This window comes from Macrosteles quadrilineatus, unplaced genomic scaffold (assembly GCF_028750875.1).
Source record: "Macrosteles quadrilineatus isolate MER2022 unplaced genomic scaffold, UCM_ALF_1.0 Scaffold_9__3_contigs__length_116548681, whole genome shotgun sequence".
Taxonomy (NCBI): domain Eukaryota; kingdom Metazoa; phylum Arthropoda; class Insecta; order Hemiptera; family Cicadellidae; genus Macrosteles; species Macrosteles quadrilineatus.
Window position 1 is genome coordinate 26,785,475 of NW_026542602.1, and position 26,895 is coordinate 26,812,369.

General features: G+C 40.9%; 1 protein-coding gene across 1 annotated transcript; it reads left to right on the forward strand.

Moving 5' to 3' along the window:
* The first annotated feature begins 489 nt into the window (after nucleotides 1-489).
* Nucleotides 490-26,895, forward strand: LOC129002496 (transmembrane emp24 domain-containing protein 5-like). Its single transcript, XM_054430341.1, has 4 exons — nucleotides 490-761; nucleotides 4,996-5,192; nucleotides 5,725-5,791; nucleotides 23,742-26,895. Exons 1-4 carry the CDS (start codon nucleotides 552-554, stop codon nucleotides 23,961-23,963), a joined length of 696 nt encoding a protein of 231 aa, XP_054286316.1. The 5' UTR covers nucleotides 490-551; the 3' UTR covers nucleotides 23,964-26,895.

Sequence of the window (26,895 nt, forward strand, 5' to 3'; positions counted from 1 at the left end):
GGAGAGATCATGTACCTATCATGTATGTATGTATGTAACTAAAAACTTTGTTAGTGAAAACAATGTAACAAGTTGATTTTTTAGACTTAAATGATTGTGACGCTTGTCAATTGCCTGGATTGAGTTTAGTGGCAATAAACACAATTTAATTTCCTTTCAAAACAGTTTTTTTTACATTTTGTTTAAATAGTTGATGGCACTTTACAACAATTCAACCAAAGATTTTAGCTGTTGTTGTATAACATAATTTGAAGATTTATTCTTCGACGATAAATACTGTAATGGTGTATGCAGTTTTGACAATAGTCATATGTGCCAGTGCCACAATCACGGCCGCCTAGGTGGCCGTGGCCACAATACTCAAAAATATGCTTACATGTTAAACATGTTTATGTTACATGACGTACAGGTCAACAAGTTGCAGACGACGACGACGGCCAAGTCAGCGGGAAGGACTTTCTCTTCTCTCTCTGTTTCGTTTCTCCTTTCCTTCCATAACATAACCATTAAATTATTGTTGTTTGCCAAGATAGTTCGCATATGGTTTGATTATGGGATTATATTGTGGATTATCATTTCTCAATTTCATTGTAATCTTGTTTCTGATGGTTTTTGATACTACTGGGCAACAGAATGCTGTTAATTGGTTTGAAAATCTACCGGCGGTTGCAATGGACTATAAAGTCCACATAGATCCTGGAAAAGAGGATTGCTATTTTCAGTATGTTAATCCTGGGGCGACGTTTTATGTCAGTTTTCAGGTCAGTATATTTAATTTAAAATTGTGTCCATATGAGCCCACATCTGTTTAGTGAACTATTTCGCTAGTCTTTTACAGAATGGGTACAGTTTCTAATTAGCGTAGCCCAGTTAAGAAACTGTACCCGAGAATTATTTAAGTAGCCTATTGTAACTTAATTGAGCTCAGACCACCCTAGAATTTCAGAACCAAACAAGCTAACTATCTATTGTTGTCTGTTGTTGGTGTAAAAACTTACAAGCTTCCCTTTTATTACAAGCCCCCAAACAAACTGTTGAGCCTCCCAAAAATCAAGCCCTAGGGATCCCAGATGTCTTCATTTCCCCTAACACGTCCTCTTTTTGGGTTCATAAAAAACGTCCGGGGGGCATTTTTGGCAAAACCTTAAAATGCCCGGGATTTATACTAAAAGGCTGCACTTAAGTTTACGTCCTACATTTACTCACATAACATGGACTGCAGTTTGGTTAATGTTAGGTTTAGTTTAGAACAGTTTCATTTTATAATTAGCTGGTAGTTAATGTAGACTGTAAATGTATTTGTAGCGACTTTTAATGGATACACTACAAAATTAACCCTTTCAGTGGTATGCAACGATATATCGTTGTGCGTCTTTTTCCCAAAAAGTGCTATGGAACGATATATGAAATGAAATGAAATGTCTTGATTGCTTTTAACATCATATAACATGTACTGCAATCGTCAAAATCCTTAGATTATAAAATAAGTAGCATATCATACAGTGCAAACCATGCAAAAAAAACTCAAACTTAAGTTAGAAAGAACAAAACCATGCTTTCTACTCTATCGTTGTTCGCGTTTCATCCGAAAAGCTTTAAGCGACGATATATCGTATCGTACCCGCACGACTTTCGATCATGTGAGTTTAAATAAGCATCTCGGTTGTAGTTTCGAAACAGCAATGGTTTCTTTCGATTCCTCCTACGATCGAGGCCCAATATATCGTTCCTTAGCACTTTTGAGATTAAAAATTTTATTTTTACCGATTTTTTTTTCTCGCACACTAGACTTCGCCTCCGTGGTAAGCCTAGCCCTTTTCGGACAAAACAAGTAAATAACTCTAGAGCACTTTTCGGAAAATTACAAAAAAATATTCTAGCATCGAAAGGGTTAATAGACAACATGTTAAGAAAAGCAAAATTAAAAGGACAGAAAAATCAGAGAAATACCCACATTTCAGAAAAGAAAATAGTAAAGAATTGGATTAGTATAAATTACAACTCAAAATTTGCAATAACATTAAAAGCATTTTCATACCTTATGCCTTAACCTGCTGAAATCAAAATTAGGCAATCCTAAAGAAAAACCATCAAAATTTGACATGTCTGGAATTTATTAAGTTAATTGTAATGATTGTAATATGAAATATATAAGCCAAACAAAAAGAAAAATCCAAACCAGATTCAAAGAACACCAAGCTCATGCACAATACAGAAGACCTGAAAAGTCAGCCCTTGCTAGCCACAGTATTAATACAGGACAGATATTCAATTTGGAAAACCTTAAACTTTTAAAACAAATTATAAAACTAAACATCTTAATGTGTGGGGATCTTATTTTATAGAAAAAAACAGACCAAAATTATTTGTTAAAAATGAAAACGGACGGCCCAATTATAAACTCGGAATTAGTACTGAAAATAATTACATCAAGAACAACACTGTAATTCATCCAAAATTCAAAAGATGATTTTTTCTAACATTATTTTTTATAGGCTATATTTTTCCGATATCGTTTACATCGTCTGTTTTTACTTTGTTTAAAATTAATTTATTATTAAGTACCTAACTATTTACTTTTTGTACTAGTGTAAACACAGCCTGACGATGGAAACCTATTTTCTGAAAGCGCTAGTGATTAAAACAAATTATTATATATTGGCTTTGTTGAACATTCAAATTTAATTATACATTTCATTATTAATTGCCAATATCTCCAATATAAGTTATCAAGTCAGTAAATGTTTGTAGCACATTCCTTTAAATTGCAACTAAAATATTAACAGCAATTAAATTATCCAGCTTATCATAATGTAAACAAATATGTTCTTCCTAAGGATAACATGGGAACTTTAAAGCCACTGGGGCGAGCCCAAGGGACTTTTTCAAAAATGTAAGGTCAGTTTGCAAATCTACAACACACCTAGACAAACATTTTTGTATAAAATACTAGCTGTAACCCGCGGGCTTTGCCCCGTTTAACTTCTTAATTTTCAAGATTATCTCGTTCGCATGGCTCAATCACGTCCTGGTTAAAGTTTGTTCGCTACGCTCACTCACCTTTAGGTTGGAGCTCGTTCGCTACGCTCACTCACCTTTAGGTTGGAGCTCGTTCGCTACGCTAACTCGCCTCCAGGTTGAAGTTCGTTCGCTGCGCTCACTCACCTTTTGGTTGCAAATTAGCTGTTGTCATAAATGTAAAAGAAATAATAGTGCTGCACCCTGTTGGTAATCCTTATAACTTTAATGCTATTGAACATCATAGAACAGAACCAACTTGTTTAATTGAAACAGCTGTTAAGATTCAATAATTCCATTTCTCATAAGGTTAACATGGGAAACTCCAGAGCCACTGGGGCGGAGCCCGAAAGGATTTTTGAAATAAGAATATGCCTATATGTTAATCGGGAATGTGAGCTATCATCATGCCAAATTTCAGCCCAATCCGACCAGTATTTTTCGAGTTTACTTTTCCCATACACACATACACACATACAGCAACCACCTCTTTTTTATAATAGTATAGAAGATATGGGGTTAAATCTGAAAACAAAAAAGCCTTGTTGTTTACAAAGTGACATGTAGCGTATTAATAATTAAGACTAGTGTACCTGTTGCTTGAATTCAAGCAATTGTGAAGTATTACATATGCGTTATTTGAAACGAATAACAGTGTAATAATTTACAATGACTTTAAATAGTCGACTCAAAGATTATGTAGGCTATCTCCTGTTTTTTGGTCTCTAACTTAATATAATTTTGAAAGATTTATTGTGCTATAGATTCAAATGTTTTGTATCACAAGTTTATGAAATTAGTTTTTTTTATTTTGATACTATTGATACTAACAAAAGATCTAGAACAAAAATATTATTAAATCCTGTCATTCTACAGATTGAATTTTAATTATTTTCTTAAGTTGTTTACACATAGACCACTACTAGGTTAAATTTTCCTGGCTTTATAAATAACTAGCAGTACCCGCGGGCTTTGCCCCGTTTAACTTCATAAGTGAGCTCGTTCGCATAGCTCAATCAGGTCCTGGTTGAAGTTCGTTCGCTACGCTCACTCACCTTTAGGTTGGAGTTCGTTCGCTGCGCTCACTTGCCTTCAGATTAGCTCGTTCGCTACGCTAACTCGCCTCCAGGTTGAAGTTCGTTCGCTACGCTCACTCACCTTTTGGTTACAAATTAGCTGTTGTCATAAATATAAAAGAAATAATAGTGCTGCACCCTGTTGGTAATCCTTGTAACTTTAATGCTATTGAACATCTTAGAACAGAACCAACTTGTTTAATTGAAACAGCTGTTAAGATTCATTAATTCCATTTAAATATGAGAACTCATAAGGTTAACATGGGAAACTCCAGAGCCACTGGGGCGGAGCCCTTGAGTCCGATCAGAATAAAAACAGCTTAGTTTTCCTATTTAATGCCTAAAGCATCAGTGTGCCAAATTTCAGCCTCCTAGGTAATTGGGAAGTGGGAGAATTAGTGATGAGTGAGTGAGTGAGTCAGTCAGTGAGGGCTTTGCCTTTTATATATATAGATAATTATTATTACTTTACAAATTATATTTCTTCACTTTCAATAAAATAAATTCATCTAGGCCCTATCTATCATAGAAATTAAAAAATCATAAGTAGTCAGCACCAGTGCAACCATGCGACCAGGGTATTTATGCCGATTATGCTTTATGATCAGACCTGGGTAATTATGGCGATTATACCTAGAAGTAAAATGCTAGTAGTGACCATATGAAATTTTGTTTAACACATTTTATCATTATTTTACTATCCTTACAGGGTGATAATTGCAAAAAATCATCTCAATCTTCTCTAACTTTAATAAAAATTATAAATACCCAGTTTTTGGGTATTTACCCGGGCCTGGGGTAGATACCCAATTTATATTTACCTACCCACTGGGTATTTACCTGGCCCACATCACTATCTTCAATTGTAGAAAGGTAAAACATTGCAACCTGTCCAATTTAGGTTTTGAGGGGAGGCGATGGAATGGCTGGGTTTGCTGTGAGACATCCTAACGGACAGATAGTTCATCCCTATCAGTGGCGGGCACATTCTGATTACCAAGATCACCAGTCCACTGGCGGTTACTACAGTGTCTGTATAGATAACCAATTCAGCAGATTTGCTGACAAACTTGTCAACCTCTACATCACAGTTATCAGGTTGGTAAATAACAGTTTAGTTCATACATGAAGGCCATTTGGTTCATGATAGAAACTACCGGTATTGGTTTTATTCCCTCACATTTTTAATAATTTTTTTAAGGTAACTTATGGGTTTTTATTTTGTTTTATTAAAATGTCTGTTTTACTTATATGAGGGAAACTACTAAATTCAACCTTTGTTTTAATAAAACAGCCAACGTTTTTGCTTACACACACTCCAAAAATATTAGAGTTACCTAGGCTATTAAAAGATTTCCAAAAAGGGTAAGGAAGGAAAGGATAATTCATGTTAAATTATTATTTAACATGAATAATTCCTTATTGTTGTAGGCCTAAATATACATTCATTAAGCTTTCTTCATTTAAAGAAAATATGTAATATTATATCATTAGTTGATTACCCGTAGCCTACTCGCGTATTACGAAGAAAGTAGTTTTTACATACATTATATTGTGAGTGCTCCCTTATGAGCTGGCTGTTAATAGGAACTAATCAATATTAGAATTCTATCATGTTTATTTTTTTCAGATACGACCAGTGGGACCAGTATACCAAGGAAATGACTGACCTCAACGTCAGTGTAGAAAACTTTACTGTAAGTATAAATAATATATTTTACCTACGAATCTTTTTTTATTTATTTATTTATTTATTTATTTTATATACCAACGGAACATCTCCAATTTTATAGTCTAGACATAACAATATTTCTCTTAGGTGACTGTAGAAATTAAATACATTTTTGTAAACATTTCAACCCAGCAATAAATAAGTACATATGTAACAATAACAATAAATATGTATAAATATATATAAGTATAACAACAATAAATATATAGTAGATAACAACAACAATATAAATATATGAAAAATAAAGCAAATCTGAACATTTGATGGATGCCTGCAACAAATAACAAATTTTTCACAGAGAAAAAAGGAAAACAGTCAATATATATTCAATTTATAACAAACAGATTAACAAGTGATAGAATATATAACGGTAAATAACAACAATAAATAGGTGAAATTAAGTCGTTCATGCCTGCAACCCAGCAATCCTCCTCCTGAGAGTCACCACACTGTCGTGGAAGAAATCAACAGATCCAGCGATGCTGTTGCCAGACCTTTGAAGACGAGACATCGTGCTGTTTGCTGCGTAGTTGGTGCGGGTGTATTGCCTCACGAACAGGTCGCCGGATCGGGTGGCTGATGGTGTCTTGAATAAGATCAGACGCAGGATGTCAGGACAGTCAAACCTTGCCATTGAGGATCTTGTGTAGCAGCACCATGTCAGCAGAAAATCTTCGACTCGCAAGAGACTGCAGCCCCAGATCCCGAGAAATGTCTTGAATTGGGACGTGTCGGTAAGGAATTCCGGTCCTGACCCCGACCATTCTAATAAATCTTCTCTGAATGCTCTCTAGTTCTTCAATCAGATATTTTTGGTGAGGGTCCCATACTGGTGAGGCATACTCGAGAATCTGGCGCACCAATGCGCAATACAAAGTCTTCAGAGCCATCATATCGCTGAAGTGTCTTGAATATCGGAAAACAAATCCCAGCATTCTATTCGCTCTGGAACAGATGTGAATTACGTGGGACTCAGGGTTTAGTGAAGGTGTCAAGATAACACCTAGGTCCTTTACCTCCTGCACTCGAGTTATGGGTTCACCACGCACTGTGTATTCAAACACTACAGGAGAAATGCAGCGGTGGAAGGTTATTACTTGACACTTCTTGATGTTAAGTTTCATTCTGTTGGTCTGGCACCAGTGGTCAACCATGTGGAGATCCTCCTGTATCCGTAAGCAGTCGTCTTCCGAAGATATGACAGAGAAGATTTTCACATCATCAGCAAAAAGTAGAGAATCCCTCTGAAGAGCCACAGGCAGGTCATTGATAAAGAGAGAAAATAGATAAGGGCCGAGCAATGATCCCTGTGGAACCCCAGAGCAAGAGATAAACTCAGACGAGTTTGCAGACGCAAATTTCACATACATCCTTCTGGTTTGGAGGTAGCTGGCCAACCACTTTATTTCTCCGTTCCCAAACCCTTGGACAAGCAGCTTCCGCAGGAGGAGAGTGTGATCCACCGTGTCAAACGCCTTGGAGAAATCCAGATATACAGCATCCAACTGACTGTTTGTGACAAAGGCTTCTTGAATTTTTGACTGAAGAAGTGTTAAGTTGGTCACAGTAGACCTTCCTGCCGTGAAACCATGCTGCTGTGGACAAATTATGCTAGCCAGTTTAGGCTTGATATGGTCAAGAAAGAGGTCTTCAAACACTTTGGACACAGCGGGCAGAATTGAGATAGGCCTATAGTTGGTTACATCATTGATAGCTCCTGATTTGTGGATAGGAACGACATAGGCCGATTTAAATGCTTCTGGGAAGATACCAGTTGCCAGTGATGCATTAAATATATCGCATATCGGTTTAGCCAAAAAACTGTGACAAAACTTTAACACCATAGGGGGAATTTCGTCTGGACCCCAGCCTTTGGTCTCATCAAGCTTCTTCAATTTGTCTGATATTTCTTGCGGGGTGAGTCTAAGCATTGAAGAGTTTCCAATATAGTCACCAATGATAGGCGTGAATGCTTCAAGTGGTCTCATATAAACTGAGGAGAAAAAGCTCCTAAACAATTCACACATCCCTTGAGGTTCATCAGACACATTTTCATTGTAGACCATGCGTGAAGGTATCGAGGAAGTATTTTTTATAGCATTCACGTGGCTCCAAAAGAAGCGAAGGTTGACTGGTACGCCTAGTTCTACTCTCCTCAAATGTTGGTGGTAGTCGTTTTTGGCAGAGTTTTTGCATGATGTTCTTGCATTTGAGAAACGAAGGTAGTTGATGGCTGTTGGATTCTCCTTGTATTGTTTGTGGAGGATTTTTTTAGTGATTACTAAATTCTTTGAGACCGGAGAGAACCATCTGGGGAAAGGTGATATTCCAACTCTTCTCATTGGCGAATTAAGCTTCACCGCAGCAGCAATCGTTGATAGGAATTTATCAGTTGCTTCATTGAGGTTTTCAGTATTCAGAATAGAAGTGAAGTCAACCGCTAAGAGAGAGCTATATGTATTTTGTAGATTACATCTCCTGAGATCAGGCCTGTATTGTTTGGTGCAACCTCCCAGTATTTTTCTATTGCAGGGTAAATATATAGAAAGAGCGGGATGATGTCTCTCTTCCACGGGCAGTAGAGCATCAACTTCAGATGACACTATGGTGTTTTTAATAGAGCATATAACTAGATCCAGCAAGACTCCTCTTTTGTTGTAAATTTGATTGACTTGCTCAAGATTGTACATGTCCATTAGAGAAAGTATAGCTTTAGAGGCAGGAGTATTGGCCCCATTTGATGGGTCAGCCCAGTTGACGCCAGGTAGATTAAAATCGCCAATTACAATTATTTCGTTGAAGGCATGAACAGTACACACTTCTTCAATGGAGGAGAGGAGGCTATTGTAACTGGAGACATTCTGCTGGGGTGGAATATAGCAGGCTACCAAGAGCCAGGAGGTGCCTTTATTGGGCTCTAATTTAATCAGCAAATGCTCAATGTCACTGGCACAAGACATCAATCGAGATGAAGCATACACGTCTTTAACAGCAACCATGACGCCACCCTTGCTGGATTTAGTGCTGGTTTTTAAGGATCTGTCACATCTAAAAATTGTATAGTTGCCAGAACATATTTCAGCATCATTTACATCATCAGAGAGATTAGTTTCAGTAATTATAATTACATCAAAGCTGGACAAGGTTATCGATAGTTTTAGGTCATCCAGTTTGCTTTTCATGCCATTGACATTTTGGTAGTAGACTGAGAGATGTCCGTTGGTTGAAGCTAGTTTTTTGAAGATTGAACTATTCCTGGTATCCCGTTTTGGTATTTTATTGTGAGATTTTGTTCACCAGCCTTTTTTCTAGCATCAAGGGTGCTTCTAAGTTCGGCCAAATTAGACCTCTCCATAATAGTGCGGTCACGAGAGACACTCAAATTACAGCCCTGAAAGGTTTCCTCACAGCTATTCGGGTTAAAGTTTTTGAAGAAAGAAACTGCATCTGATGAGTCCTTGAAAGTCACCTTTAGTGGGCGTGGTTTTTCTGGTGTCTGTTTCCCAATCCTAATTGCTTTTGTTATTTGGAGGTTAGTTAGATTGAGGGAATGAAGGATTCTGTTAAACGATCCCTTATCGTGATCGATTTTTCCTTTGGTGTCGCTCACGTTAGTCTCTGGTAGTCCGTGTATTATAGCGTTCTTGGCATGCTGGGATCTGTCGTTCATTTCTTTGATAATAAGCCCGGGATCATTTGGATTTTTATTTTTAATAGCCTCCACCTCAGATGCTAGGTTGTCAATTTTCACTTCATTGGCTGAGACCCGTGGCTCAAGTTGTGAGATTTTATCCTTAATTAGCCCTATATCGGATTTGATTTCCGCAATGCCTGACGTTACTTCAGTTATTTTTTCAATTTGAACAGACCAGCTGTCAATCTTATTCATAAGGCTATTTATACTCGATGTTAGGACAACCAAAGGATCCTCAAGAGGGGATTTGCAGTCAACTCTATTGCAGAACCATTTTTTATTTTCATCTTTAGAGAGTTGGGTGTAGTCAACTTTGGAAATGTTCACGCAAACCCGATGAAACCAACGGTTACATTTAGACTCGCATTGCAACCCCTCCTCCGAGTCAAGTACCAACTTCATGCATACGTTACAGTTGGTTACGGAGCTTGTCATGGTTTCGTAATAACAAATACAGATCCAATGATTTTATAATATTGGGCTTTTCTGCGCCCTCAAGAACCCACTTGACGGCTACTCAATTCACCGCCAAGGAAGTCCGGGTACAATAGTTATAGTAATGATATCTTGAAGTTGACGTGATTGAGAAGGCTGTGGATGCGAAGACGTTCAACGTAGATTCGTCTGTAGAGATGACGTCAGAAACATGCAGACAAATTGACAGGTTTTTGGGTTTGCATTTGCGATGGGTTAGACACAATACCAGGTTTATTAGTATTTATTTGGTGATAAGAAAGGTGTCGAGGTGTACACATATATACACAAAACTCACGAAGAATAAGTTATGCGATGACCATGGAGCAAAATGCAGAAAGACCGGTGAGATTTTGATAGATCGCTAATAATCACAGACACTTTACTGAGCAAACAATCCTGTCAGCCATCTTGGGAGAAAAAAAAAGAAAAAAAAAAAGTTTTTAAAACTTGTCTTTTTAAAATTAAATTCTTAGAATTGAAAAGATTCACTTTAAAGTAGGCCTATTGTTTACTCACTTTATAGTATTGTTTTGTTAACTTTACTGTACAAGTTCTGACCAATGAGGTTCAAGAATTTAGATAAAAGAAAGGAATTCCAATTCTTCAAACGGAAACTTATCGGCTTTTAAGACCAATGTAATTGATTAAACAATGAGTGAGTGGTTGGGACAATAATTTGTTGCATCACAATCAGTGGCAATGAGAGGTTATAAATGAAAACATAACCTCTACTGGAAGTTATGAGTAATGATTTTTAGTAATTAAAAAATGATAGAAGGTAAAGTAGAGTACGCAACTCGCGTAATTAGCATTTACGACACTCTTAGAAATTTGAAAGGAACTTACCAAGGCTCGTACCTTAAATTTTTTACTTCTGTTGTAAAGACTATCTTTACGCGATCGTTGGGTAAACTACTAAACCATATGATTTTACCTAACACTAATTCTTGCCCCCCCTTTAATAATGATTAGAATCTGCAAAAGAACACATTTTTTCCATCTTGATTTTTACTTACAGTTTCAAGCTTTGTCATTTACAGTAAACACTGGCGTGAATACCGCGAATAATTGAATTTTGCGATTAGCTGCAAAATTGCCGGTAATGGTTAAACAAAGGTCGAAGGCACTAATAACTAACACACAAGTGCTTTAAATAAGTTAATTATACAATAAAAGGCCGTACCTGATAACAAAAACTAATAAATGTCATCCATGCTATTGAAAAAAGTTATGTTTACTGTTTGACAAAAAAATCTGTCATTTGCTTTTGCTTTATTGTAGCGAAACACTTTTTCTTTATTTCTGATTTGGACAACTCACAACTTGGTGCTTCACTAGTGAAGCAAATAGTTTGAACGATTGGGTTAAACTGAAAACTAAATGATGTAGTGATGCACGTTTTGCGGGGAAGGGGGAGTCAACAGTGGGTCACGTGATTCACTTGCATGCTAATAAGTAAACAAAGATCTGCAGTGCCGCTGGTTGCGCCCAAAACTGCTCAAGCACACACCATGTACAGTGGATACCGATAAACCGATATACTGTTCTTCAGTAAAGACTGAATTACTGTACACATTTTGTACTGTACATTATTACTGTATTTGTGATTTATGATTTTTATTGGGGTTTTGTATTTAGTAACTTTATTTAAACTATGTTGTTTTTTTTTACCTACATGCACCGCGGCTAATCGAGAGTTTACTGTTAGCTGCGGTCGGTTCTACGATAGTCTCGATGATAACTACCACTATCCCTATCTCTTCAGAAGTCCCTGTTGTAGTCCAAACTCCTAGAGTTTAACTGTTTTTGTCAGCAAATCTATTTTTGAATTTAGTTTATCTACAGGTTTATGTGTTTTTGTCGCAGGCAACTCTACACCTAGCCTGTGGCACAAAAGTAAGACGCAAAAGTATTCAAGAGGTGTTGCTTAGCCACGGCCCATATTAAATTCTCCCCATGTTCATGTTTAAGGTTCTCATAAACCAATTATAAAACAAGGACTTACATTTTTCCTGCGGATAAGCATCAATATTGTGTTGTAACGTGCCGTTTTTCCCGCTCGGAATATATGCGCTATTCCGTAGTTGAAGCGGGAAAGACGTCACCAACTCTCGCCAGCGGATCGCTCAAGTCGGCGTGCTGGGAAGTTTCCAGGGTTCAGATAAAAATAATTTATTTAATTAACTGAACAACCTAGCACAGGTACAGATTTGTATTTACGCAAAAATGTAGTGTGAATCAGGTGTGAACTCAGTACCGGTAACCAACAACGCTACTGTACCATCATCATCGTTCACACCTGGGAACAGCTAATTAAATTAAATTTAAAAATAATGAAAAACCATTCAACGAAATTTGAAACAATTTAATGTTGCAGTTTCGTCAACCTCAACACTTAGAATATTTCTTCTGAATATACTTAGCGTGCTCCACCCGACCTCGTGTTTGCACGACCTGCAGAGACGGGTTCAACTTTGCCCGCTTTGCCGCAGCAGTTAAACACCTACTGAATATCCCGGCAAAATACCCGCTATAACCCCGTCACCCTCATTATATATTGTAAACACAATATTAAACGAAATTTGTATCCCTAAAACTCTTTATTGCCACCCACGGGAGCCCTAGCATACGCTAAAGCGGACTTATACAAGTTCTAACACCCGACAAAGATCCTACCGTGAGTTTTACGTCTAAAAGAATAAAATGAGGGTTTACCGCTAAATAATAAAAAATAATAGTACACACTATTAAGATAAAGCCGAAGAATTACCTGTATACTCCAGGGATCTTCACTGATACACTAAGTAACGCGTTTAGCAAAATCACTAAAGTAATCACTCTAACGTCCTAACTCTCGCAATCGCAGGATTAGAATGGTCGTCGCATCCCTAGCCCACAAGGGATCTCCTCTTTCCCCCCTCCCTAATCCTCTAGGGATGGAGAATCAGCTGATTCGACTCCCAGCTGATCGGTGACGTCACGAGTTCAAACTTGGCGCTGTTGCAACACAACGCCAAGACAGCCGACTAGTGGTACAGGTTATGTGGTTATTTACCTACGCCGACTGTGAAATTATACGCGGAACTTTAATATCATTGCTGGTTTAAACAAAAAGTATAATTTCCACCCGTGACGTGTAGCTTAGTGTGCGACAAAGTGTATGCATGTTATGTACGTGATATTGTATTCGTGATCGCGGTTCACCACCCTAACCTAAACAACAACTTTGACCGTACTTCCCAAAGGTGTATATTAGGTATGGGGGTTACCCGGAAACGGTTTATCACTCGTTTTGTACACAACGATGCAATACTGTGACTTGTGAATCTAAAAAAATAGTGTCTTAAGTGATTTTGCCAAAAGTGAGGTTATCCCTACTTCAACCCTAGGATAGGCCTAGAACAGCCTATTTACCTTACCATGATAGGTTTACCACTATCACCAACCAGGTAAGGAATAGGCCTACTGATAATTAAATAATAAATATAAAAACTTAACCCCTCTATAATTTTGACCCATTACACCCCCCTCCTACTTCGGGGAGCAAAAAAAAACCAACAAAAAAAAGATTCCATGCCTAGGGTTTGAAAAATAAAAATCTCCAAGGAATTTAAGACCTCTTATTCCAAACAAAACAAAGGAAAAACACCTTTTACAGCAAAATAACCAAACACAAGAGTGTCATTCAGAAATAAAAACAAAATAGCTACCGAGCATTAAAAATAAACAAAATAAATACTTCTAACTATGAAATGTCATTGAAGTTACTCCCACCCCAACGACTGTCTTAGCATCGCAGGACGCACTCTCACGCGGCTACCATCCGACAGATATATACGCCACTTCCTATTCCGTCGTTGACGGCGTGAGCTGGCTGGCGCCTCCTCCTCTAATCTCCTGAGGATTTCGTCAGGGATCCAGGGCTGGGGTCCTGACCTCCCCGGCTGGTACGCCGTCACCGACCGCCTTCCCCTGCCTTGTCCTGGCACCGTGACAATGATCCGAGTGGGGTTTTGCACCCTCACCTCAGGTCGCCGCACCAGCGGCGTCCCTACTCTCCCACGGGCCTCAATCTGGGGAGGACGTCTACCTCGAGTTTCACCCCGATCCAAATGCCGTCTTGCATCCTGGGGTTGACCTGGGGTGCCTGTCCGTTGACGTACGTCCCTCCTGAGGGGTTCTGGCTGGCGCTGGGCAGGACCACTCCTCTGCCGCCTAGGCAACTCAGCTCGCCTCCGCTGTGGGTGCGGTTGCCTTTCCCACCGCCGGTTCTGTCGGCCCTCCCGACTCCCACCAGGCTGACGTGATGTCAATCTTGAATGATCAGGTGCACCGCGTCTCGTGGCCAACCGGTTTACTCTCTGGTCACCGTATAGCCACGGTCTAGGCAGAGGTTGATCTCCAGGGTTGGGTGGACGGTCTTGCCTACAGCTTGGGGGAATGTTTCCATCCAGCGCACTCATCTCGGCCTCTGACGCCTCAATCTGGAGGCAAGGCGATTCGCCTCGCAGACTCGAAGCTAAAGCGGCCTGCACCAATAGTCTGGGCTCGGGGGTAGTCTTCTCGCCTGCCTGAGACTCACCGGATGTGGGCAGCTCCTCCACAATCTCCCCCTCTTCCATCGGTGCTGTCGGTGGTCGGTCGGCGGTGTCCCTCAAGGAGATTTCCGCAAGATCCCCTATTGCCCGATCCAATTCACCTAACAAGGGGTCACCCGGCGAGCACAGATCCACCACTTCAACATCGAGGACCTCTTGGTCTTGAGCCTCCTCCTCCTCATTGAACTGCTCCCGGTCAAATCTCCCCCGCTCCAACACCCCTTTGATGGTCAGGCGGGCCCGAGCCGGGTCGATTGTCACCCCCAGGAGTCGGGAGTTCCTGGCCAACTTGTCCCCGTAGGTGCACACGAACACCCCACAGGACACAGCGTCCTTCTGACGTGGGCACCGAAGGGGGGTTTCTAAGATCCTCCACCCCTCCTGGTGCAATGGATCCTCTTCTTCTTTGGCCACTTCCTTCAAAAATCCCTCGATGGCCTCCATCTCCATCCTCCGGGGAAATCCCATTGGGTCATACGCCCGAATCTCTTTCACCTCTGGCCGCACAACCACCAACGACCAGTGGGCGTGGGGTTTTACCTGGGGCAGATGCAGTGGGAAGAAAATCATTTCCCGCTGGAATATGTCGAGCCCTGCTGCCCTCCTTCGGGTTGCCTGATATCCCCCCCTCTTCCATGACCATAAAAACTCTGTGTCAAAACTCACTACACTGGGCAACGTAGGGTAGAAGAGGTTTCTACGCTCTATAAGCCGGAAGAACGAGTTTACCACCCGTCCATTAACGAGGTTTTCCCCACCGAGTGATTCCAGGTCCTCCAGTGAGCACTGTTTCATGGCCCGTAAACCTGCCATCCCGTCCCAGATAGTACAATTACAATCCAACACCTTTAACACCCACTACAGTCTAAGGCAATAGTTACGACTATGTAAGCGGGTTCGGCAAGCAGAAGCAGCTACTGTACAAACTATCACGTGTGCAAGCGAGTAAGCCGGGACTCCACCTGTAACCAAGCGCTGCATAAAACACCGGGTCTCAAAAAATACTTCCGGAACCACCACCAGGGTTAGAACAACATTCAACGCGCTTCCGACACCAATCTAAGCCACCCTTTCCACAAAAGGTTTCAGGTCCTTTACGTGAACCACATGAGGGGTTTTAGAGCTAACGTCTTCCACCTCGTAGACATTCACCCCCCGTTTACCGGTAATCACGCACGGACCGTGAAACTTTGGAGCCAGTTTACCTACCACGGCATCCGCCGCGGACGATAGTACGTGCGCTCTTCGCAAAACCCGGTCACCGATCCCGTATGTCACCTCACGCCGCCTCAGGTTATAATATTTGGCCTGGCGTTGGTACGCAGCTTTGAGGTTATGGTGGGTTTGGCTATAGAGTTCCCGGAAGGTTTTGCAACGACCTTCGTAGACCTCACCCACCGACGGTTCAGCCTCCTCCCCGGAACTCTCAAAGGACGTCCCATAAATCGTTTTTGGGGGTTTTAACTCCCTCCCAAAACAGAGCATCCCCGGGGAGAATCCGGTTGAGTCATGTCTAGCGGTGTTCACCGCAAACTGAAACTCTTCCAACAGCCGGTCCCACCCCTTGTGATTGTCCTTCACAAATTGGGCAATCATGGTTTTAACAACCCGATTCGGACGCTCAACCGGATTTGACTGAGGGCTATACGGGGCCGTGGTTTGCAATTGCACGCCCCATTCAGCGGCCAGGCTGCGGACTATTCGAGAGACAAACTGCGTCCCATTGTCGCAGATCATCACCTCTGGAGCCCCATAACGCAGCAACACCGTCTTCAATTTCTGGGACACGTTTTGTGCGGTTGCGGCTCCTATTGGAGCTAGCTCCAGCCACTTACTAAATGTGTCCTGTATCACCACCAGAAACCGATGGTTATACCGTGTCCTTGGCAAAGGTCCGATGAGATCCACAGAAATTGTCGACCAGGGACCCTTTGGGCGTCGGAAATACATTTTACCGGCGGGTTTTGTTTGCGCCACCTTGAAGGTTTGGCATTGAGGACAACTCCGGACATAGATTTTGACATCTCCCCTCCAACCCGGCCAGTAATACCGAACGGCCACCCGGGCCATTGACTTCTTTACACCCAGATGCCCTGCTGTCGGTAAATCGTGGTTCTCTTCTAAGACAGCTCGCACCCGGTCAGGGGGAACACACATCTTCCAGACTGGGTTTTCTGCATTGCCAAAGGAGCGGTATAACTGTCCAGCCCTAACACAGTAATTCCTAAACCTACCGGGCCGGTTAGTAACCAATGCGAACATACGTTCGTACCAACGATCTTTAATGAACTCCTCGTCCGGTTCGTTATCACCAGGAACGAGTGTAGACGCGCCAGTTTCATCACCTGACGGCATAGAGTCCACTGATGGCTTGTCACCCTCGACAGCCTCACTACCTTCCACGGCAGCCACCCCCGTTGGGTCAAGACAGGCTTCGTCACCCAAATCACTTGGCCCCAGGCCCACTGGATACCTGGATAAGGCGTCGGCTACCCTGTTTAACGTGCCTTTGCGGTACTTGATTTCAAAATCATGTTGCTGGAGCTCCATGACCCACCGAGCTAATCTACCGCTCGGTTCACGTAGTTTCATGAGCCAGCTGAGAGCAACATGATCTGTAATCGCCACAAAGTGGTAGCCTTCCAAGTAGGGTTTAAACTTCCTGACTGCCCAGACCAAGGCAAGACACTCCTTCTCTGTGGTAGAGTACTTGGATTCCTGGTCAGTCAGCAGACGGCTCGCATACGCGATCACCACCTCCTTGCCCTCAACTTCCTGGGTTAAGGCGGCACCCAGCCCCACATTCGAGGCGTCAACCTGCACCGTGAAGGTTTTACTGAAGTCGGGGCAGGCCAATACGGGAGAAGAGCACAAAAGCTCCTTCAACTTCCGAAACGCAGACTCTTGCGCATCACCCCATTGCCACTTTGCGCTTTTCTTAAGCAGATGTCGTAGAGGCGCCGACACCGTCGCAAAGCCTTCAATAAAGCGCCGATACCAGGACGCCAGACCCAAGAAACTACGCAGCTTCTTGATATTGGTAGGTATCGGGAACTCACTAATCGACTGAACCTTCTCAGGGTCAGTGGTTATCCCCTCAAAATTTACCACATGTCCAAGATACTTTAACTGGCGTTTGCAGAAGTGGCATTTTTCGGGGTTCAACTTCAAGCCAGCAGCACAAAGTCGGTCAAATACTAGTTTCAGAAGTTCGAGGTGCTCCGCAAAGGTCGTCGACACCACTACCAAGTCGTCAAGGTATGCAAAGACCTTAGGTTCAAGTTCAACACCTATAACCATGTCGAGCAACCTCTGAAACGTCGCACCGGCTGAGTGTAATCCAAAGGGCATAACGGTAAACTGGTACAGCCCTCGGCCGGGAACCGTAAACGCGGTTATCGCCCGGCTTTCAACTGCCAGAGGTACCTGCCAATACCCACTCTTAAGATCCAATGTGCTTATGTACTTGGCTTGGCGTAACTTTTCCAGGATTCCATTGATCCGGGGTAAAGGATACGCATCCTTAACTGACGAGTCATTTACCGATCGCATGTCAATACAAAATCGGTAGGTGCCGGATGTTTTCTTAATCAACACCACCGGTGAGCTCCAAGGACTCGTGGAAGGCTCTATCACCCCTTGCCGCAGCATATCGTCAACCTCTTGGTCAATTATGGCTTGCATGGCGGGGTTACGCGGGTAATACCGCTGTTTAATGGGCACTGCACCCTCTTTGAGCCGAATTTTGTGCTCAACTAGCGAAGTCAGTCCCGGAACTGCCTCAAATTTTGGCAACTCGACTCTCAGGAACTCTGTCAGTTTCTGTTCCTCCTCTGGTGCAAGAGCGTCAATCGCGCTGAGGTTATTACCACCCATCTCCATGATCTCAGTAGGCAAAATCACCCTTCGATCAACGCAGATCAGGTTAAGCTCCTCTAAACACCTCATGCCCAGAATCAGATCGCACGTCAAATTCGGGACATAATACGCCTCCCAGGTATGGGCTTGTTCGCCCACCCGGCCTGAAAGCTGGTACAAGGATCCCGCTTCACGGCTCGAACCATCAGCCATTCTCATTACTACACTGACGGTGGTGGGGTTCACACCCCTGTCGACAAGGAGTTTCTGAATTCGTGACCCTATAAGATTGACACTAGCCCCAGTGTCGACCAGTGCTCTGAAGGTTTCGCCAAACAATTCAACCTCCACAAAGGGTCTAACGTCACCCCGGTCGACACCTTCCACGGCTCCCGTGAAACCCTTCACATATTCGAGCCACCTATGCCATTCGCGGGAGGTCGTGCATCGTGTTGCTGCCCCGGACTCGGCTGACCTCTGGGGCTCTGAGTCCGGCCACCGTTTCCCGCACGACATCCGCACCGGTATGTGGTAACGCCCTCCGTCTTGCAAAAATAGCAGCGCACCCTCTTAGGTTTTGGGCAATGCCTAAAACGGTGGCCACGCTGATCGCAATTCCAGCACACTAACCCACTCCTTTCCGGGTTAAGCATGGGTCTCAGGTTCTCACCGCTGGGCGCACACCTATTCAACTCCGGCATTGTTCTGGGTTGAACACCCCGCCGAGTTTCAAGACTGGCACAATTTACATTATTTACCGCAGGACCGGAAGTAGCTATCGTCTCCCCCTTAGCGCAAGCATCGACACCCTCGGTTAGCATGGGTTTAACCGCAGCGTGGTCAAACACCCGCTCCATCCTACGCTTTGACACATAAGCCGTTTCCGGAACAAGAGCTAGAGACGGAGGAGGGGGAGGCCGAAAAGTACTTCGATCCCTCAAGTAAGCCTCATATTCCTCGGCCCTCCGAGTCAACTCTGGTATTGTAGCAAAGTCACTACGCCGTACCATAAGTTTATAATCGGGCTTCATATTCGTGTAAACTAGGTTTAACTTCTGCTGAGCAGAGAATTCACCACTGCGCCGAATCAGGGTTGATATCGCAGTGAGATAACAGCGGAATGACTCGTTATCACCCTGCGTACGCTTGCGAATTTCCTCGTCAAGGTAGCGTCGGTATCCGGGAGGATAAAACTGGGTTTCAAAATCAGCCAGAAAATCAGCGAAACCAACCCAAAAACTCCTCTGGTTCCGATACCATAACAGAGCTTCCCCTTGAAGCAGCTCTGGCATTGCTCTTAACACCTCCTCATCGCTCAAGGAGTAGGTTTCTATCAGTTCACCGAGCCGCTCAACAAACGAGACGGGATCTCTTCTCCCATCGAATCGCAAATTCCACTTCCGCACCGAGTCACAAATGGAAGTAAACTCGCGACTACGTTTGTCAGGCATCGGTTGATAATAGGTAGAAGTCGTAGGCAAGTGTAAATCTCTATTTAGCCTAACCGTCTCATCACTCGGCTGTCCAGAAAACCAAGACACAGTACTCGGCCTATCATGGAGGTTGCCACCTCCTACCCTCCTAGGTAGCCCATCTGTATAAGGCGTATAGTTGCCCGGCTGTGGGTAAGGACGAGCATCTGACCGGGTTCTCAAAATTGAGTCACCCCACGAGGGCTGAGCCACGCCCCCAAGACAGGGTTGAAGACCTACTCTAGCCGAAGACACCCCGGTTGCAGAGGATACGGGTTCAGGCTGAATTTCGGTCGTTATAGGCCGCTGGAATCCGTCACTAAAGGTGACAAGGCTACCGGTCAAATTAAATGGGCCAGTCTCCTTACGTAAACCGTCTATGCTTGACGTCTTTGGTTCTGACGCGGTTCTCAACACCACGGCCAAGGTCTGCCTAACTGTGTCCACGTCAGTGCCAGGCGGAAGCCCCAGCATTTCACAAACACTATCCGCAACAACATGTTTGGCGTCCGACCCCACATTCTCGCCTGGGAAGGAGGGAGGACGTTGATCACCCTCAGAAGCACTCTCAGGCATGTAACCAGGTTCATGGCCCGTAGCCGTCACCCATGTAGGCTGTTGGGCTTGGTTAATCACACCAGCCTGAGACAAGAAAGGCCACTGACTCTTAGGGTCCTTCCAGAACTGGCAAAACCTTCTCCTTAGATCCTCCACCTTCCCTCGAGTGTCTAATCCAAACCTCTCCATCTCACGTGTGAGGTCCTCTTTACGCAATTCGTGGATCCACCCCACTCGAGGATCATCGAACGGAGACCTCAAGCCTTCACCCAAAATTGTCGGGTTTGTCCCTGGGATCGCCCCTAGAGTCGCAGGGGGTATTACATCCCGCGTGACATTGAGAAGGTTCGCAGTACTACTGGTAGTCACCGTAAAGGTCCCAGCGCAAGTTGTCACTACTACCGGTACTGTGGTAACGGTTTGAGCAACCGACGACTCAACTTCAGTAGTATTCGGCATGACCGTAACACGGGCCTAATCAGATTAAATCAAAAATAAAATAAAAAATTTTTAAATAAAAAATAATTAAATTCGCCCACGTCTATGTGTTATCACACTTAAACCCTTATCACCAGTTATAACAGTTAAATAAAATGCCTAAATTTAAATAAAGTACCAACAAGCTATATAAAAGAGTAATAAAGCAAGTACTAAATTATCAAATCAACACCAAAATAAAAAAAAACTAAAATTATACTATACCCCCCACAACAATAAATGCAGGTTCAATAAATAAAATATACACAACTGACAATAACTGGTTGCTAAGACTAGCACAAAAGTATCGGCCAAAATTGGCTATGCTAGTGGGCTAAATAAATTCACAACCACAATTTTAAATAATAATTGGTCGTTAACTAGTTTTACTTGGTCGTTAGTTAGCCTAAAACAAGCGCTAGTTCCCTCCAACTGATATAAACCAGTTCAAACTAGAGTTAGAATACACTAGGTATATGCTAACTAACTAAAATCAAAACACAACTCCAGTAAAACTAAATCCAAATCAATCAAAAAATGTCTACTCGTTCGGGCGCCAATGTAACGTGCCGTTTTTCCCGCTCGGAATATATGCGCTATTCCGTAGTTGAAGCGGGAAAGACGTCACCAACTCTCGCCAGCGGATCGCTCAAGTCGGCGTGCTGGGAAGTTTCCAGGGTTCAGATAAAAATAATTTATTTAATTAACTGAACAACCTAGCACAGGTACAGATTTGTATTTACGCAAAAATGTAGTGTGAATCAGGTGTGAACTCAGTACCGGTAACCAACAACGCTACTGTACCATCATCATCGTTCACACCTGGGAACAGCTAATTAAATTAAATTTAAAAATAATGAAAAACCATTCAACGAAATTTGAAACAATTTAATGTTGCAGTTTCGTCAACCTCAACACTTAGAATATTTCTTCTGAATATACTTAGCGTGCTCCACCCGACCTCGTGTTTGCACGACCTGCAGAGACGGGTTCAACTTTGCCCGCTTTGCCGCAGCAGTTAAACACCTACTGAATATCCCGGCAAAATACCCGCTATAACCCCGTCACCCTCATTATATATTGTAAACACAATATTAAACGAAATTTGTATCCCTAAAACTCTTTATTGCCACCCACGGGAGCCCTAGCATACGCTAAAGCGGACTTATACAAGTTCTAACACCCGACAAAGATCCTACCGTGAGTTTTACGTCTAAAAGAATAAAATGAGGGTTTACCGCTAAATAATAAAAAATAATAGTACACACTATTAAGATAAAGCCGAAGAATTACCTGTATACTCCAGGGATCTTCACTGATACACTAAGTAACGCGTTTAGCAAAATCACTAAAGTAATCACTCTAACGTCCTAACTCTCGCAATCGCAGGATTAGAATGGTCGTCGCATCCCTAGCCCACAAGGGATCTCCTCTTTCCCCCCTCCCTAATCCTCTAGGGATGGAGAATCAGCTGATTCGACTCCCAGCTGATCGGTGACGTCACGAGTTCAAACTTGGCGCTGTTGCAACACAACGCCAAGACAGCCGACTAGTGGTACAGGTTATGTGGTTATTTACCTACGCCGACTGTGAAATTATACGCGGAACTTTAATATCATTGCTGGTTTAAACAAAAAGTATAATTTCCACCCGTGACGTGTAGCTTAGTGTGCGACAAAGTGTATGCATGTTATGTACGTGATATTGTATTCGTGATCGCGGTTCACCACCCTAACCTAAACAACAACTTTGACCGTACTTCCCAAAGGTGTATATTAGGTATGGGGGTTACCCGGAAACGGTTTATCACTCGTTTTGTACACAACGATGCAATACTGTGACTTGTGAATCTAAAAAAATAGTGTCTTAAGTGATTTTGCCAAAAGTGAGGTTATCCCTACTTCAACCCTAGGATAGGCCTAGAACAGCCTATTTACCTTACCATGATAGGTTTACCACTATCACCAACCAGGTAAGGAATAGGCCTACTGATAATTAAATAATAAATATAAAAACTTAACCCCTCTATAATTTTGACCCATTACAGTGTTTTAAAACGTTATATACTTTAGTTGATAACATTATGTGGCTCTTGCTAGTCTTACTAATACAATGTGATTCTAACAAGGCACTATTTTTAAATCTGGTATTGTGATTATAATTATTGAATTTTAGGTGCTAAGGTTTTTTTTAAGATATTAAAGGGTAATATCATAAATAAACAAATTTATTACAGTTTGAATCTTAAAATCCTTTAAAAGAGGCTTGCAGTGCTTGTCTGGCTCCGATCCATTGATAGCTCTGATAGCCCTCCTCTGTAGGATTAAAATTTCATTAATTCTTCTATACCCATCCCAGAATATCAATCTATATCTCATTAAGACTGAAAATATGCTAAATAAGCCGATCTCAATTAGTTCTTTGGAATTACATCTTTGAGACGACCAAGAAGAAATATTACTCAAGATAGTCTAGTAGACAAATAATTTATATTCTCATTCCAGGATAGTTGATTATCAGTATGAAGACTCAACAATTTTGTTGTGACAGCACTATTTTCATTATTTAAGGCAGAATTTTGTTTCAATGTAAATTGTATTTCTTGGGTTTTACAGTCAATCAATAGAAATCCATTGGCATAAAACCATTTGGATGTGTTTAATTTTGTTACATGGACTAAATTTTGAAGTACAAGTTGGTTATTGTTTTCATAGAAAAAAGTTGTATCATCCGCGTACAGAATAGTTTTGGTATTTATTAATAGCTGCATATTGGTTGCAGTCCTCCATTATGACAGTAGAAAAGAACATCAATGAGATGTTGCAACACCAGAACCATCTGCGTGGCTCGGAAGCACGAGACTTCAACCTGATATCTGACAATAACAGCTACGTTCTCAACTGGTCCCTGGCTCAGATAATGGTCATCATAGGCACAACCGTGCTGCAGGTACACTTTGTGCGGCGACTCTTTGAGGTGAAACCCGGCAAAACGAGGGTGTAAACTAACGGCACTCTTGTCATTGTCTCTTTGGTACATATGGTAAATTAGATGGAATTTACCACTGTGAACACTTATTTGATCTGATAGGTGGTGAAATTTTGATTAAAGGAATTAAGCTATTGGTCATGGGAATTGTTTGATTTAACATTTCCTGTCACAACTTTGACTCGTCCTTGTAGTGGATGAACTGAGTTTTGGTTCTGAGGATAAGATAATGGCGTGATAAATCCAAAACCCGGGCCATACACTTAGAAGTTTGAGCTGTAACAAATATAGAATTAACTATGGGGGTGGAACAATTTACTCAATTGGCAAAAACATTATTTATTGCTAATTGCTACTAATTACAAAAAATCCAAAAGTTTACGGATATCACCTTTTTTGCTTGTTTGAAATATTTCACTGTCGAGAGTATTGAAGATTTCTGTATTTTGGTTACCAAAGAGTTATTTCACAATGGTTAGAACGGTAATTGACAGGTGCTCAGCTCGTCTTGTAGTTTGATTGTCTACAGGACCACTATCCTGTAGACATACGTTCAAATCTCAACTTTTACCAATAGAAATATACTTTGTGATAACAATGTTGTCACCAGGTAGTTTAGAGCCCACATGAAGCTGTCCACTTATCAAGTAAATTAAGGTTTTTTGAAGGCAATGCTAACTCTCTCTTTATAGGACCTCTCCCCACATAAGAAGCCAAGCGATTAAAAAGAACTTTTATATGAACAGAAGTTTTCAATTGCACATGTCTGAATAAATTGTTAAAATCCTTGGCCTCCTAACCTTTACGTGTTTAGGTTATTGTTTAATTTCCACATAAAATCCTTATTTTAGTTGGAATGTCCTATCTGAAAACCACAAAAATAAATTTATTGCCTAAGATTGGAAAGTTTTGAGAACTTGCAACACACTAAAGCCGCGTTTACACGAGACCAGCAGGCAGACAGGTTACCTGCCGCAGTTAATGTATTTCAAGTTACCTGAGACAACCTGCCTGAAGTACCCTGACTGTCTACTGTCCCCATGTAAACGTGGCTTAACACTGAGGAAAAACTCTTTGCCATTAAAAAAATACTTTAAAGACCTGGCTTACAGAGAGACAATGGCACTAGTTAATTTTAATTGTACTGAAAGGCTGATATTTGATCAAGTTTACTAAAACATAAGTTTCTTCCTGTCTTGTAGGTATTTAAATGATTTTATTAGTTGTTGTACTTGGTGTTTTATATAGGAACTTAAAATGTTTAAAACTGGATCTAATACTTTGTATGAACCTCTGATGTTTATAAGAGTTAGGTATTCAATATGTCATATGTGTTTATACACTACCTCAAGCCATTGAATCAGTTTTATCAATGAAATAACATTGTACGTACAATTCTGATAACAACACTATACTCTGCAACCAAAATATTTTTTTTTCATCAGGAATGCAGTCTTTCAACCTTTTTTCATGATGCATTTATTACTGTAAGCTGTATTTATTTAGGAACAGTTAAAAGATTAAGTGCGTTTGTAAAATATAATTTAAGACTATTTAGGTTTAGTGTGACTCATTTTTGTGTTGAATTTGTTTTTAATTCCTAGTTAACTTATTTTAAAATCTGTAATCACTTCTGTAAAACTGTGCTCATTTAAAATAATTTTGAGTTGACTTTTGCAACGAATAAGTCAGTAGAGCTGTCCAAAAACAAATGAACAATCAAAACAGATGCATTACAAACTAAAAGAAATTATAAACTAATTTCTTTCCTACTAAATTACTCATTTTTAAAAGGTCGAGAAATAATTAGAATCTGGTTACTCAATCAATATAGTATGTTAATCAGAAACTGATTTATTATATTGAACTATGCCGCAATCTTTAAAAGATTATATAAAACTCAACTTTTTAGGAGGCGGTACTTAAATCTCAAACTATTGTATACTTCCTTTTTAAAATTGTATGCTTTTGTAAGATTTACTAAGCTGTCTTTCCTATTGGTGTAAGAAAGAAATATAAGACTTAGTTCTTTGGACCTTAGCATCAATTGTATTTAATATTTTTATTAGTTCTTGTATTTAGAGAAGGTAAAATATATATATATATATATATATATATATATATATTTAATTATGTGTTTTAAGTAATGGCTAATGCTTATACTTATTAACAGGTTTTTTTTAAACAATACCCAAAATGAAAGTACCAAGAGACACTCTTTAGGGACAAAAGAAGCTCATAAGTTGGTATCCCTGTATCCTTTGCTCATTACCAATCAGCTTCTCGTATGCATTGATGCATTGTTCCCTACACGCTTTAATGTTATCGGGAATTAATTGTGAATAAGACTTGATTGTGGTGTTTTTGCTAGTTCATAAAGTATGCATCTTAAGCCCAGAGTTTTTGTTTTCTACAAATCCAATTTAACTTACTAGAATTTTTAACATGTCAATAAATATTTATAAATGAAACACATGGAAACATAATATCAAATCTTTCTTGCCATTAAACCAATGATTTACTTTTAATGTATCTACAATATGCGTTCTACATGCATTTATTCTACAATACGATAGCCTACTCCTTGAGCTTGCAAAAACAAATTTTCAGTCTTAATCTCTGAATGTCTCTAGGTACTTGTAATTTGGGTTGTGATAAAAAAAAAAAAAAAAAAAAAAACCTGTATTTTGTACAACTATATCAAACCAAAAGGTTTCAAATGTGGAATTCTCCATCTATGATCAAATTCATACCTGGTATTGAAGAGGTTTGCGTTTGAATATTTACATGTAATGGAACTCAAGCTCTGGTAGGATTTGATTATTTGATTTTTCTTAGTATTTTGTACATAAGATTTTTATTTCTTGTTCGAGAGTATAAATATGTATTTTTATATATTGTTTACGGATGTTGAACGTGTATTTTGAAAATATATTTTTTACCTCAG